Source organism: Bombyx mandarina, chromosome 05 (assembly GCF_030267445.1).
Source record: "Bombyx mandarina strain Sakado chromosome 05, ASM3026744v2".
NCBI lineage: Eukaryota > Metazoa > Arthropoda > Insecta > Lepidoptera > Bombycidae > Bombyx > Bombyx mandarina.
In genome coordinates, this window is record NC_143212.1 from 12271648 (window position 1) to 12288923 (window position 17276).

At 34.7% G+C, this 17276-nt stretch overlaps 1 protein-coding gene across 1 annotated transcript; it reads right to left on the bottom strand.

The window, feature by feature from the left end:
* Window positions 1-1656: 1656 nt before the first annotated feature.
* On the bottom strand, window positions 1657-16935 carry LOC149502992 (lamin-C). Its single transcript, XM_089727814.1, has 10 exons — window positions 16325-16935; window positions 9329-9461; window positions 8974-9172; window positions 8450-8571; window positions 7891-8031; window positions 6485-6690; window positions 5246-5504; window positions 4704-4925; window positions 3875-3967; window positions 1657-3233 (listed from the first exon to the last, which is right to left on the bottom strand). The coding sequence occupies exons 1-10, from the start codon at window positions 16765-16767 to the stop codon at window positions 3189-3191; spliced, it is 1863 nt and encodes a 620-aa protein (XP_089583940.1). The 5' UTR covers window positions 16768-16935; the 3' UTR covers window positions 1657-3188.
* Window positions 16936-17276: the final 341 nt, after the last annotated feature.

The following is a 17276-nucleotide window of genomic DNA, read 5'->3' on the forward strand; positions in this document are numbered from 1 at the left end:
GTTTGACGTACAACCTAACATTGTGATTTCTTGATAAAATATACGCCTTTTTCTTGTTTCCTCGATTTGTTATTGCTGAATCACCTCAATAACCAACACCATACATCAGTGCGCTGAGTTTCTCGCTGGATCTTCTCAGCGGGTCGCGATTCCGATCCGGTAGTAGATTCATTCGCGAAGCAACTGCTCTTGAGTTGTTAGGTCTCCTTCGAAGGCTCTCGGGCAGCTGTTAGCAAATCCCACCCCTCCTGGCTGAGCCTTTGCTCGCCCACGTGTCTTGGTGAAACTGGAAAGGCCTCAGGGCCACCAGTAAAAAAAAAGATACATATCATCACACATCTTTTTTTTATTGCTTATCGGTGGGCGAGCAGTTCGAGCTCAGACAGTCGCATAGCTCGATGCGAATGCCCCAGACGTTTTATCCTTTAGGTCATGACGACTTCAATAGCTTTCGAGTCTCCAAATATTGTTCTGAGACTTAAAACTGTAAAAACTGTAATGTAAGAAACAGCTTTCTAACATGTGAAGTCTGTTGTGATCGTGATTGTCGTTTTGAACATATTCCCGGAAACCCTAAGATTTAAATTAATTTTATGTATCTTGAATTCAATATTGCAAATATTGAGCAATATTTACAATTTGACTTGGTCAAAGAATAAAATAAAAATTAAATAGTAAAGATCAGTAGAATCAGTAGAAGTAGAAGATAGTATTAAAACTCCATCTAAACTACAGTGTTTAAATAATAATTATGTATATGGTCTTTGCTTTATAGTAAAAACGAAACCTGAATTTGCAGACCTCAATAAATTTCAGGAATCTAAGAAGCAATATCCAGTGATATTTGTCCTCCACATGGGCACTTTACAAAGTGTTTCGTGTCCAATTTTGCAATACCTATCAAATTAAACTTTTAGCCCTTATTTTAGAATTTTATTTTGAGAGAGTAGGAGAGTAATCTTTTGCTCTCCTACGAATTCTTTTTGGGCATTACTAGAAAATGGAATAAAAATAATCGATGGCTCAATCTAGGCCTTACGACGAAACACGCAGATATTCGAATACGTAAAAAAGCATTCGATAATACAATCGAATCGATATTTAGAATCTGGTATTAACGAGATATTCTGATCTCTCTCTGGCTACTCTACTCCATGTTATGCCCGCAACCTGCCTGATATCATCGTCCCATCTTTTTTGTTGCCTGCCTCTTTTCCTCTTGCCTTCCCTTGGGTACCAATGTGTAGTTATTTTGCTCCATTTTTCTTTTCCTCTGACCATGTGTCCCGCCCACTTCCATTTTAGCCTTTTTATTTTTAGAGTTACGTCTTGTGTCTTAGTATTTTTCCTAATGTTAGTTAGGTTAGAGGAGGCCTTTGCCAACTGGCAAACGGACTTACAGAGAGTAAACAAGCACCAAATACACCAATTTTAATATTCTAAAATACATATATATATATACATATATCAGTATAAGTGCAGTAATATAAGAAACTTAATTTTATATCTGTTTTCCGAATAAAGGGCTCTATTATTATTATTATTATTATATATTAACGAGATATTAACTATTGCGTGCAGTTTACTATTTACTAATTACTAGTTATGCCGGAAAATAATGATCAAAAACATTTAGTGAATAAAATTCTGTATAAGTCCACTTAAAACTTTATTAATATGTATTACACATGGCAAATACAAATTGGGTCCAAATTTAAAGTGCTCATGATTACTTTGTGATAAATTTAAAACAATCGTGAAAACAAAGATTCTTCTTGATGATTAGAAAACAAAAATCCATGTGAATGTAGAAAACACAATTTTATACTAAACAGAATATAAACTAGTTTATAGCAAATTAATTGTATTTACTTAAATTTAACATTTTTATTTTCATAAATGCTTTTTCTTTTACATTGAGAGCCTTTCATTTGAGACTTGCACCTGTCCTGTTCATGTGGTTTATGATCTTCCGTTTGTTTGATAATTCACTTTCGATACTGTTATCTATGACTTAACCTATTACAATGATTCCAGTTCAATGTCACTAATTATAATTACGTTGATAGATTTTATCTACCGTTTCACTATGAAGCGCGAATGAAATTATTAAATTAATGACATAAAACTTCTTATTCGCTACGGCTTAGTGCGGGGTGGGTATATATTAATAAAAGATTTGATATTTTATACTTACCAATAATATAGTGAACTCACTTTGTACTTTGTTCACGTAAAAAATACACCAAGTGGCGGTGTTCCTACGCACCTACATATGAGTCGACTATTATCAAAGCCGGCAATGTGACTTTTGGACAATTATTGGTAAATCAGAAAAACGAATTATTGACTTTGTATTCCATTGGCAGTCACAAAACTCTTCTGAACGACATCTTAGATAAATAACAGGTTAAGTATTAACCTTTATTTAACGCAGGTTTTGAACCGTATTCTTTGAAGGAGACGATTATATTCAAATCAATCTGTATTGACATATCAATAACATTTTTTTGTCCAAATGCACAGATTGCCACCTTTGATAATAGACGATTCATATACCTAATGTTATTTTAAAAAAAATGAACACTTATGTCGCCGTAATACATTTCTCTGTCAATGTGATTATCAAAATATTTTAAACTTATATAATAATATATGTATAATAGACGATAACTTAATTTTGGAACTGTTTCCCGACGACAATTTCCATGGTTCAATGTTCAAATTTGAAATTAGATTTTTCAATACGCGTACAACAGGGCCACAGTTTCACTATTAATATTATAGTCAATTTATGGCAGTTTCAGCGCTGTGTCGACGAAAGCTTTTTAACAAACACAAAATGTCACAATCAAGAGATAAATGTAATAAAATGATTCACTGAAAGAAGACCCACCCACTATGCAGTATTATTACGAAAAACATAAATGACGTCAAAGAAATTTAAAATAGGACATTATATCGGTTACGTCTAAAGTTTTGTACTTTCCGAGGCACCTTATTTTCTTTAAAACTACTTTATGAAACAAACCACAAATATGACAGACAGAGCGCTGAAGCTGGCTGAAAAGTTGTTTTAGAGTTAGATATTGCCCATAGGGCAGAGTCGAAAGATCCCGAAGGAAGAAATATGAGGCACCGAGTATCTTCACCCGGATGGATTTGTCCAGGGCGTGACCGACGACTCTTTACATGATGCGGCAATTCTCTTCACCTTCGCGGATCTCTCCGATCTGAAAGTGGTAGTTTAAAGTTATTTTAAGCATTTTGTTATTAAGATTTTTAACAACCTAAGCAAGGTAAATTTTTAAAAACCTATTAACTAAATACAATCTAAGCTGAATATACAAAACAAAAGAATGAAGATTATTTTATTTTATTTTTATTTTTTAGATGGGTGGACGAGCTCACAGCCCGCCTGGTGTTTAGTGGTTACTGGAGTCCATAGACATCTACGACGTAAATGCGCCACCCACCTTGAGATATAAGTTCTAAGATCTCAGTATAGTTACAACGGCTGCCCCACCCTTGAAACCGAAACGCATTACTGCTTCACGGCAGAAAAAGGCGGGGCGGTGGCACCTACCCGCACGAACTAACAAGAGGTACTACCAGTAATCTTCTATTGAGCTGATGACTTTGCTCGGAAGAGCTACGACTGACGGTCTGAATGTTGTTCGGAACTTGTATTGGTATGTGAGCTTGCCTTTTAATCATCGTTAGGATTAGGGATTGTCGTTTTTTAGCGAATTTTTCCTTCTTTATAACAGCACAACCATGATTATTTTTGTAACGATTTTTTGTTACGAGCTACTATTACTGTTGAAAACATTTCGGATTGCCGTTTCATATATATCTTTTTTAGTAAAATTACCTGTTCTCGGCGCGGATACTTGTGTGCGAGCTCGCGGTGTCTCTGTGCGCTCGTGCTTATCTGTCGTCGTTGACGTTCAGAAATTGCGACTTCCTAAAATAGTAAAGACACGCTTTAATTCACAAGGAATGAGCTAATTACATATTTTGTAGTCCCATAACTGATGTCAGGTATAAAGGAGGTTAGTTGATTAGTTTTTGAATAAAAATAATTATTTAATAAAAATGGGATAATATAATTTTGATAATTGTCACTATACTATTATTATTTCCAACGTATTTGCTTCGTATTCGAAACGTCAGGTGTAATATATAAAAAAATAATAAAAACTTGAGATTAAATCGTAAAAGTAGTTAACGTTCATCTATCGATATATATAAAAATGAATTGCTGTTCGTTAGTCTCGCTAAAACTCGAGAACGGCTGGACCGATTTGGCTAATTTTGGTCTTGAATTATTTGTGGAAGTCCAGAGAAGGTTTAAAGGTAGATAAATATGAAAATGCTCGGGATTAAATAAAAATAACAATTTTGTTTTTCCTTTGATGTGTCCCCAGTCGGGCGGATTCCTTTTGTTTGTTTTAAGTTTATTTTATACAAAATTTTAGGTCTTTTATTTATCGATTGAGGCACTAACTACGAAGTCTGCCGGGTCAGCTAGTTTTCAATAAAAATGCCTAATAATATTAGATTGCCTAATAAAAATAGATAAGAGGTAGAACATTGTAATGAGCCGGACAAAATAAGTTTAAGTTGAAATCTAAGTTTTTTGTAAGTAACGACAGCAATTTATGAGTATACATATTTAAACAATGCACTACTGTGTGTACCTCCTGTTCGTTGTTGAGCAGAGCCGTGGTGAAGGTATCGGCCACGAACCACTTCTGTCCCTTCATGACGATGTCGTGGGGCGGGTCGTGCGAGGCGCCCGTGTCGGCCGACCACACCGTGCTCACGGCGCCCGGCTCCAGCTTCACGGTGCGATGGAATTTGAACACGGTCTCTTGATCACCTGCCTTGCGCAGGATCTGATATCCGCCGAGGCTTAATTCCTATTCAAAATTTTACTTATTATACCTCAATAATCAAGTTTACACTTATTAGATTAGAATAATAATAAGCCTTTTATTCCATGCAAATAGTAGGTTACACACATTTAAATATAAAGAAGAAAAGAAAAAATTCTATTTCACTTAATTTTTTCAGAGTATAAACCTATATAATGCTTTAAAAAAAATTACTATTACTAATATAATGTAATTTTTTGTTTGTTAAATAACAGTTTTGTTCTTCCTTTGAAGTTGTTTTTTATTTATTGATTGAGGCACTACGAAGTCTGCCCTTTCAGGTAGTATGCGATAAATATGCGAACCTTCTTGCCCTTGTTCCTGATCTTCACGAACGTTCCATCGGGGCAGGCCTCGGCGACCTCGAGGTCCCCCTTAGCGCTGGAGGTGACGCTGAAGTCCTGCAGCGAGCGCTCCTCGGTCTCGTCGAGCAGGGTGCGCTTGCGTGCGGCGCGCAGCGGCGTGGCGCGGCGGGACGGCGTGACGCGGGACCCGCTGGCCGACGCGCTGCCGCTGCCTGAGGCGCGAGACTCTCGCCCCGGCGACTGAGATGTCAGGTTTAGCCTAGCAATTAGATCATTATTATGTCATAGCTTCTTTATTTTCCTTTAATAAATTTATGTATTTCATTATATATGTACGTGTATGTATATGTTTATGATATTTATGTGTGTAATTGTGTATGTATATAGTCTGATATATTATGTATTGTATCAATAAGTAAATTGATTAGATTGTACTATTCTACCCACCTATGTAGAGCTCACCCTCTTTAAGAACGGTTAGCTAGTAGATAACTCAATTGTCAAGTTAAGCTCGCCATTTTATAACTTTTCGCAATTATAAAGAATAAAGAGAAATATATATTTACTAACGATCACGCCACGTTAACTGGTCCAGTGCTAAGTTCGTAAAGAACTTGTGTTACAGGTAACCAGATAACGGAAATAAATGTAAGATTTTTATTATACACTTACATATATATAATATACATCCGTAACCCTGGAAAAGATATTCTATATTTATCATACAAATATCTTCCCTTGACGGGATTCGAACCCGCGACGCCCTTGTGTAGTGACCATGTACCACTACACCAGACGGCCGTTGAATGCTTGCATAGGTAACATGAAGAATACAAGGAAAATGTTTGAAAATTTATTCACTTTGTAGATAATATGTAAATTTTTTGATGGAAGTTACAGTTTTATTATGTAGGTACGTTTGGTTCAATAATAAAATTGCATAATTTATCTCAAATTAAACAACATTGAAAACATCTTTACTTGTTAAAAATTAAAATAGAATAGTCGTGTTGCGTCCACCAGACTAACTTTTACTGTTGGTAGGACCTCTTGTGAGTCCGCCGAGTGTAACTATACTGAGACCTTAGAACTGATATCTCAAGGTGTGTGGCGCATTTACGTTGTAGATGTCTATAGGCTCCAGTAACCACTTAACACCAGGCGGTCTGTGAGCTCGTCCACACATCTAAGCAATAAAAAAAAACCTATAAGAAGCAGAAACTATATATTTGAACCAACCTGTCTTCCTCTCCTTCAAGAAGTGCTCTGTAGGTAGAGATTTCACGGTCGAGCGATATCTTGATGTCCATGAGCGTGGCGTACTCCCGCAGCTGGGCGGCCATCTCGTCCCGGAGCCTGGCCAGCTCCTGCTCGAGGGAGGCGAGGTCCTCGGCGTGGCGGGCGCGTTCCGACTCCAGTTGACGCTCGAGTTCGCGGCAACGGTTCTGTTTTTATAGCAATACATATATGAATACAATTGCCTTGAATTGTTATTGTTACCGGTAGGATCTCTTGTGAGTCCGCACGGGTAAGTACCAACACCCTGCTTATATCTGCCGTGAAGTAGTAATGCGTTTCGGTTTGAAGGATGGGGAAGTCATTGTAACTATACTGAGCATTTACGTTATAGATGTCTATAGGCTCCAGTAACCACTTAACAACCAGGTGGGATGTGAACTCATCTACCCATCTAAGCAATAAAAAAAAGGTTGAAAACCACATATTTATGTCATCAACGTAATTTTATTATTAGGCACAAGTGCCCTATGTAGGTACCTACGTTGACTGCAAAAATTGACTATACAGATAAGCCACATAATAGGATGCCAACAATACTCATCTGTACATTAGTAGGCAGTCACTGTAGCCAAAAGGGGCTTTGAGTATTATTATTATTTTTGGCTACTAGACTTCCAATGTTGCTGCCATGAATATATACAAAGTTAAAAACGACCTACAATTTAAAGTGTTGCAAAGGCTGTATAAACATTTTCAAAGCCATATTGGTCATCATAGCATTTGATGATGTCACCGATTACATCACCCATGACTTAATTGGCATTGATTAAATATGTGATTCAGAATAATGTAATAAAACGTTTTCAAAAACTACATTATTTTTTTACATATTAAATATTGTCTGAGATTGTGCTTTACTTAAATATCTCAATTAAATCACATAATTCAGTGACGAGCCTCAACTACTGTGGTACAAATGCTTTTAATTCATAAAATGATTTACATTCAAATCTGAAATGTTATTAATTATGACCTTCCAACTCCCCTTTCGTTAATATTCTTAGTTCATTCATTAACCATAATAATATTAAGCTGTAATTTGTCTGTGTCTTTTAACGAACTAACGCCTGTATATATTATTATATTGTGTGCGTCTTATTTGTTTTAGGTAAATCAATAGAGATCCTGTCATCAAAGATTCTTAGCTACTCACTTAATTCTTAGTGACTATCTGTGACCTTGCTATTTCACGAAGCCCGCTATAGAAAGCAGAGTATTATATACACTTGACATTGGCGAAATCTAAAAGAAAACGCCGTAAACCTCAGAGATAGAAATATTAATTATGACCTTCCTCATTTATATCATAGGATAGGACGGTTCAATGCTAGTTCAGGTATACTCACGCTAAGAGCAGCATTTTTGTTCTCCAAATCATTCAGCTGAGAGTTGAGGGAATCGATGCGAGTGCGCATTGTGCGCAGTTCCTCGACGGCCACTGTTGCAGCGTTGCTGTTGCGGCTAGCTGCATTCTGGAGATTCTTCAACTAAAAGAACAATGTTTTTTTGAATGTTTATTGTCAATGGTTTTTTTTTATCAAGTTGCATATCCATTATAGTCGCTTTGGTCTAAAACATATTCTTGTTTATTATGTGTTTTTAGCACCCATAACATAAGATATACATAATTCTTTCCATTAACCCTTTGAGCGCGAACCAGCGATAGTAAACTCTCTAGGAATGCGTATAATGTATAGTAGGTATAGCGTCGGAATACCAACTTGTATGGACGTGTCTTAACGAGCGGATTTACAACGTTTTTAATAATTTAATAAAATTAATAAATGAGCTTTTTGTATTTTTGTATTTTTTTTAAGTTAAAGTTTTTAGAAGGTCCTTTTTTTCTAAAATCCCTTAGCAATGACGCAAAATGAGCTGAGCACCAAAAGGGTTCAAGTAAGATACCTTATTTTCATAAAGCGCTTCGATTTCTTCGCGATTCGCCTTGATGTTTGCCTCCTGTTGTTCGCGTAATTCCTGTAGACTCTGCTGTAGTTTGGCCTCATATTGTTGAGCGAGGCGACCATCTGCATTTAGTAAAGTACTATTAGATTAAATAATCAAAATCATGAAACAGTAGTTTACTACCATTACAAATATTCCGTTTTTTGCCCATGAGGTCCGAGAAAGTCCTCACGGGTGGTGGTGGTCTCCTATCCACAGACCAATCGATTACCACAATATTAAGTACATTGGCGACATGGTAGTCTTACTTAAATTGTTGCTTATTGTGAGTAAATGTAGTTTCTTGAAATCATTTAAAGTAGTCATTCATGAACAAGAAATGTATTTAAAGGATTAAGAGCTTAATAAACCACAAATACCTCAAACTTGCTCTGGAATAAATCCTGTTTAATCCTTATTAAATTTGGAGCGGAGAAGAATTACTAATATATAGTTTGACATGGTAGCTGATGTTGTCTACATACCGATCTCAGAGATTTCCACTTGACGACGAGTGCGAGTCTCCTGCAGCTCCTGTTGGAACACTTGGTCTTTGAAGGAAAGCTCCTCTCTGAGACTTTGCACCGTATTTTCCATATCAATGCGACAGAGCATCTCCTCTTCCAAAGTCTTACGGGTATCAGCATATAATTTACGCAGCTTCTCCAACTCCTTGGCGAGGTCCTGTTAATAAAACAGGGTATGGGTTATATTTGTTTTAAGGAAATTATTACAAATCTTAGCAGACAAGATCATTGCTGTGACAGTTCTATTTCCAAAGGAAAGATGTTATTTGATAATTTAGCGAAAATTCTGTTTTTCATTCTGGCAATAACATACCTTTGCCTCATCTTGTGCTTTCTTCTTATCAGCAAGGGCAGTATTGTATTTGTTGCTTTCCTCAGTGAAACGAGTCTCGTAGTGACGCGCCAAATTCTCTGCTTGAGTGCAGTCTTTTGTCTTCTTGTCTAGGCTGCAATTAATAATATTGTTTTTTCTAAATCAGTATTCGAAAAAATTGGATAATAACACTCATTTAAAGAGGCAAGAAAGTGAATAAGGGAAGGTAAAAAATTCACAAACTTCTGACAGCTTTGGAGTACAAAATATATGCATGCACCTTTCTTTCAATGAAAAGAAATATCGTAATATGTGCGCTTCGGCTAAATGTATGATATTATCTCTATAGGCTCCGATAATTGTTTAACAGTCAAGTGGATTGTGAGCACGACAAAAAGTCTCAAGAAAATAAAATTAAAATAAAAGATGACTGAGCAAATAAAATTGATTCAGCTTAGACACAAACAGTCACATTAAGTAAGTATGTAGTTGTACAACGTAGCAAGTAGGAACTTAATTAAATATTGATCTACATTTCAACTGAAATAAATGTGTTAAGGTCAGTTCAAGGATATTTCAATTGTATTTTGTTTTTCTTCTTCTAATTTTTACAACGTATCAAAGATGTTTTTTTTTTAAACAAGCATAGATCACGACAAGTAAATATGTTTGTATAAACATTAACAGAGCCTTAACAGTATTGTTAAGGCTCTGTTAATATTGCGTAACAAGGTGTGGAATGCTATTATCAAACAACGACTACTCATTTCAATCGAAAAATGTTACGCTTATGAACATTATTCAAATAACCTTCATTTTGGTATCAAACCATATTATTAAAGAAACTTTGATTTGCTTAGACGAATCTAAGCTAAGCGAGCAGATAGAAACGATAGACTGCGCCGATGCCAAATTAAAGAAGAGGAAAGGTTATGCCTATTTTATAAGTAGGCCATGGAAACGTGCAACGGAAATAAAGTAGATAACCCGAAATTCTGTATTGATCGATGTCGTCACCGCGTTTTGGTTGTTTAAACATTGAGTTTTATTTAGGCGTGACATTATGTAAAGGGTATTCCGATAACTACGTGCGTGGTCGTAAGGTTGAACGTTTTTATCATTGAGATCATACCTTTGAATAAATTTAAATTTTTGTTCAATTTCAAAGGAGTTCTGCAATGTTTTATTCAGAATTAAATGTTAAATTTAAATTCTTTTGTTGCGTTAGGAACATGTTTCTGAAGATAAACTTTTTTCGACTTTTCGATGTGAAAAATTGTCGATCAACCTTAGTAACTAAACGTTTAAATGAGTTTTAACAAGTCAGAGTTTATAAAATTCAAATAGATTCTTTTCATAATAAAATAAATGGAAAACGACGCGTTGTTTTTTTTGTTTTCGGGTCGTTACGTCATATTTTTTCGTAACAGTTCCTGCCGACGACGACGACTAGTAATCTATTTCTAGACTTTTTGTATGTGACTGTAAATATCTAAAGTGGTCAAGTGCGAATGAGATACAAAATAATATGGATTCTGCTTAGAGGAGTTTTTGTTTAGGAAATCGGTCATGTACATAATATGTAATCTAATTAGAATTTGTTTTAACATTTTTGTGAAGTTATAACATATTTAACATACATTTTGACCTGCGTTTATTGTAACAAATGTCTGGAAAACATGTTGACACAAACAGGTTGTACAAAATTTATAATTATTTCGCCGTGGACATAATAAAATTCATTTATTCCGTGCCTATTTCTGCCATGAAGCAGTAGGTAGGTAATGCGTTTCGGTTTGAAGGGTGGGGTAGCCGTTGTAACTATACTGAGACCTTAGAACTTAGATCTCAAGGTGGGTGGCACATTTACGTTGTAGATGTCTATGGGCTCCAGTAACCACTTAACTGCAGGTGCGCTGTGAGCTCGTCCACACAACTAAGTAATTAAAAAAAAAGAGGGATTTATGGATTCCTAAAAAATGAGGAATATAAAAGTCATAATTTTCATATTTGATATCAAAAGTAAACAATCTTCGTTTTTACTTCTGAAACAGTTGAACCCTAAAATATATATAGTGCGACCTACTTTTTTCTGTGTTTTCGTTCTACGCGTTATTTTGCACGCGATCGCGGATACACAATTTGAATTCTTCGGCAAAGCTACATAGCGAAACTTATTTTAAGCTCTCTTTAGTCAGATACAATGCGGGGGACGTTAAAGTAACATATGCCGGTCAAGCATACGAATTTTCACCACGTGTTTCAAATATCGTTCACATATCGTGTCTTTAGAAACTTATAGACTTTAAATGAATGCTACTTTTTTACTGAACGTGTGATGCTTTTATTGACTATGGTAACTACCGCAAAATGTTTTTTTTTCATATTTTAAAATTGCATTTATCTCGCGTATTGATAACAACTAAAACTCTCGCCATGTGTTATGTTAGGCTCAACATCGTCATTCCGTTTTATGTAAACAAGAGCATTACAATACCCGACAAGTGTGGGTTCGAGCCCGTTTTGGATCTCCTCATTTTAATAGAATACACTTGAAGAGCTGCATCATATTTACATTTTGTTTATATAGCAGACCAAGTCAATATTTGTTTGTGGTTTATGACATACGTGGTCACAGCACGATCAACAGGTGAAATACCACTTATTGCCATGAGCAATGTCATTGACATGTTTGAACAAACGATGATAAATACCAGTTAAATACGAGGACTGAATTAATGGTGTCTCATTTCGTCACAACTTTAAATGCACCGATTACATCACGACGCTTGTAGTTAAATAAAAAATCTCATATTAACTTAGAGTCTTACATATGAACACAATCGTAGAGAATTGTTGACAATCTAATCACAGTTTTATTACTAACATAAAAAACAATGCTTAAGCAAGAGGATTATAAAACATTACTTTTAAAACATCAGAATACAAGTGTATATATTTTAGTCTTTACGTTTAGAGATGCTCTTCTAGCCTACAATAAATTGCATTGGATAGGCAGCGATTTATCTAGGCCCCTATATTAAATAGATACATATTTTCAGATACAATAACTTTAAATGTGTATATTTTTGATAATTTAATTAATTCTTTCAAGTTTTCAGATGAAAACTCGTTTCCAAACGTTGTTCGCATGTTTATTTCTTGTATTATTTCGCTCAGCTCTCGTGTTTGATAGCTATAGTCTATTATACTATCCAAATCACTTGCGGACTTTTTTATTATCCCTTTATTTTAAGATATAAGTTTTTGTTTGGATTATATGTAAGCGTCGACATCGCCACGTGTTTATCAGCCCGTATGTATTCATACACCCTTGTTTTGCCCTGATCTCATTTTTATGATTCTATGAGATTTATCAAAGATTCAAAGCGCTAAATTGAATCAAGCAAAAAAAAGAAAAAAAGTTTTATTTTATAGCACTTTTTTTCATGATTACGCATTGGTATCTGCTGTACAATTACAACAAATTTATGTGTCATTTTTGATAGAAGGATTTACCAAGCTCATGTTATTACGAGTATTTGTTCTTTATCAAAATCTAAGCACGGATTTTTCTATAGTATTTTTTTGATAGGAAGATCGTTTCTGCAAGATAAAATATAATATAAAATGAAAGATAAATTGTACTTGTACGACAGAGCGTACTAGTGCGATCACTATGTTTCGTGCGATGTGTTGATCATTTAGGTATTTATTTGCCGTCTAAAGGTATTGGATTAGGCAATTTTTTTGGGGATTAAGCTATTTTAATTTATCAACTAAGCTGTTTCTTAAGAACTTGTATTTAAAACACGGGTGTTTTTTATAATAATAGTAAATACACATTAATAAACAAGGCTAAACAACGTTGGTATGACTAATGTATATACCTTTTTTTTTTAAGTTTGAGTCAACTTCAGGATGTTTTAATAAATATTAACCATAGTGGGCTCCGAAGCGTGTAGGGTGGCTTACGTCATTTCAGGGTCAACGCCCGTATCCTTGATTAAGCAATAAAAATTTTGAAAACTATACTTCAACCATTCCAGTGACTATTTATTTATTTACATTAATTCGTTTTGACTTCCGAATTGAGAATAGATGAAACGAACATATTCTCACTACATATTAATATAATTTAAATTTCTTTAAAGCAGGAATGGAGCAATTGTAAGTACATGGCAAATTTTACTCATTTCGAATATTTTTTCACAGAATCTGAGTGACATAGGCTATGCAGCTCAGAAAGTGTAAAACAAATCAAAGTAATTATAAAATATTAAAATGAATATGTTTCATATAATAAAAAAAATGCAAGTATCGCGTAACATGCATATAATATTAATACATAATTCTGTTTATTATCATCATCATTATCATTACCTTGCCCTTCTCCCAGTCACCTGGGATCGGCGCAACATATTTTCTCCTTCCATACTCTTCTATCATATGCCATTTCTTCGCTCACTCCCCTCTTACCCATATCGTCTTTCACACAATCCATCCATTTCTTCTTAGGTCTACCTCTTCCTCTATATCCTTCCACATTCATAGTTAACACTCTCTTACCAACCTCACCTTCATTTCGTCGCATCACATGTCCATACCATCCCAAACGTGCACTTCTCAGTTTCTTTGTCACAGGTGCCACTTTCAGACTTCCTCTAACATATTCATTCTGTATTCTATCCGTTCTCGCTACTCCACACATCCATCGCAACATTCGCATCTCTGCTGCATGCAATCGCCTTTCATCCGCCACTTTAGTGGTCCAACAAGCTGATCCAAAGACGGCAGGCCTTATTAAGGTCTTATATATCTTCCCTTTTAGGGGAAGAGGCTTTTAGAGCAACATAATTATGTTTATATTATGCACAAAATAGAAAATTTATTAAATAGACATATAATAAATAAGTATATACAATATAATACATATTATCAAGAGTTATCACAAATTATGCAGTTACATTTTCTTCAGTTTTCACTAGTTGTATACATAATTAAAATGACTTCTACAGTATAATGTAGCATATTTTTCATCATTATATTATTAGCAAAGTTTTAAATACACATATTCGTGGTCAACTAAAGTTATTTTATAACAACAAACCATAAACTGTTAAAATAATTTTGATTATTCTTCAGTTTGTTCATAATGAAGACACGGTAAGAAACATGGTAAAATGTAATGGTTTTTAGTGTCGTTCAGTAATATTTTAATTGATAAATACAGACATAAATAATACTTTTACTACTAAAACCTAGTCCTGTAATTTGTTAACAACGGTGCACAAAATATATTTCTCAATTTAAATAGTCACAAAGAATGCAATGTCAGATCAAGGTTGTCTAACAGAATATAGGTATGTACATATCAGTATTTATTTCCAAGGTTATTATTTTGTTGTATTAAGCATTTTTGTGAACTACATTTATGTTTTGAGATCACGGCCATAATTCACTCATATTAAGGGATTATCGAAGCACATACAGAACACAATGTGAATACTAGCTCCCTGCATCTTAAGACATGAGGTCAAAAGCTTCCACTTACCACTGCTATAAAATTACAAATATTCAGTAAATGAGTCGTCTATTATCAAAGGTGGCAATCTGTGCATTTGGAAAAAAAATATGTTATTGATATGTCAATACAGATTGATTTGAATATAATCGTCTCCTTCAAAGAATACGGTTCAAAACCCGCATTAAATAAAGGTTAATAGTTAACCTGTTATTTATCTAAGATGTCGTTCCGAAGAGTTTTGTAACTGCCAATGGAATACAAAGTCAATAATTCGTTTTTCTGATTTACCAATAATTATCCAAAAGTCAGATTGCCGGCTTTGATAATAGTCGACTCAAATACAGCTTCGATTTTGAATGTTCTTTATATAATGACGACTATAAGCTATGATAAATATGTGGATCTTCTCTTTCAATTATACAGAATTTGAATTTAGTTCACCACATGCCTTTTCGGAACTAAGCGAAATTGTACACTTCTGTGTGCACATGTATAGGTGTACTCAGCAAGAGATACCAAGGTTTGTCTTCAAATACTTCTTCTTCTTTATGTAGTATTTGTTATCTATAGACTAAAGTCAGTAAAGTTATTTTAAATTCAAAAAAGTACAAATCGCATTTTTTTTTAATTCAAATAATTATGGCCAAAATAGTGTTTATTGAAAATGTAAGTAAATTTTATTGCATGCACATATTTCATCATTTAAAGCATGACCTTTAAATGTATGATAATGAGTTAGACAGTAAACAAAAATGGTAAACTGCATCAAGGTGAATAATGAACTTGTATTTTAGAGTGAAATAATCTCAATGATCAAGGATTTTTTTGAAATTGAATTCATATGAAACTTTTGAAAGCAATTAATAGAGCAAGTGTCTCAAAGATTTTTTATTGTTTTTATTGTTACACAACATGAATGCCACCACACACACTTGAGGTCTATGTCTCAACGGTGTTGTAATTGCACAAATTGTAATTTGCTGCAAGTTTGATTTTTATTACACAATGTTATTCCTGCATGATGGAAATAATTAATAATCATGAATTAAGTACATAATTCATTAAAAGAAATGGTACCTGTCTGCACATTAAATGTGCCTGTTTAGTAGTTTTCTCAATATTTGTTTACGAGTAGAAATCTTTTTTATCAATTTAATCATTGACATTATTGGTATTTATCAATGAAGTTGATTAGGATACTATGTTTACAAAGTATAAGAAATTGGAACTTTATTAAATGCTGTGGATTAGGAATGTGATTAGTTTGGTTAATTCGGGCTATGATGTCATTATGTCGTAAAAGCGAGGTCGCGCGCGCTCGTCACACCGCACCCGCTAAGAAACGCCGACGATGACGTAAACTTTAAACTAAGGTTAGCCGGAAGAAGTTCCTCGTCTCATTTTATTATATGTAATCTTAACCTCAATAATTCCTAGATAAATGAGGAAATAACATTATTTCAACTCACCGCTTCTTCAGGTCGTCGTTCTCTTCGTACAATCTCTTCAAATCAATTTCAAGTTTAGCTTTCTCTCGAGATGTATCATCTAACAGTTTCCTGGCATCTTGGAGTTCATGCTCGTACATTCCTTTAATGTTGGAAACCTCGCGGGTGACCACCTCCTGTGTGGTTTGTATTTCACGACGTAATCCCGAATTCTCACTCTCCAACTGGCGTACTTTATCGATATAGGCAGCCAACCTGTCGTTGAGATTTTGTAATGCATCTTTCTCTTGCAAACGGCTTTGCCTGGTAGGACTAAGTGGACTGCTTGGACGACCGGCAGAACTAGAAGGGCGGCTTCCTACAGGAGTGCTAGATTGTAGCGGGCTTTGCTCTGATGACACAACACTAGCATTTGATGAAGATGTTACAGTTTTTCTTGTTTTTGTATACTTAGTGGGATACATTTTTGTCACAATAACAAACTTTGACACACAATAATGTATTTTCCACACGAAAGGCGAAAGAACTCCTTGCTCACAGAACACTATTACTTCTAGCGAAGTCCTTGCTCTTCTTAGTAAAACGCACGCAAACGATGAAACGAGCCAATCATGCCGCGATGAACCCAAGCTATTGTGGTCACGTGACCGTTGACTCATTTACAGTGTTACCAAAACATTTCTTATGGTCCCGTATGTCTTTAATTAATGGTTTCGAAGGTCGAATAAAATATTATGTGAAAATTTCAGAAAATCAAAATAATAGACAGAGCTAGCATGTTAAGTGACTTATTAACTGTCTTTCTTATTCTGTAGTCTGACTTATTAAGTATTTAAAATTATTATTTAAAAAATAAAAACATTAGTAAAACAGTTAAAACTTATTAATTTATTGTTGGACAGAGACAGGCAATTCATCCGGTATGAAATGGTTTCTTGTCTCTATTAACATCACAACGTGATTGGTGCTAAAA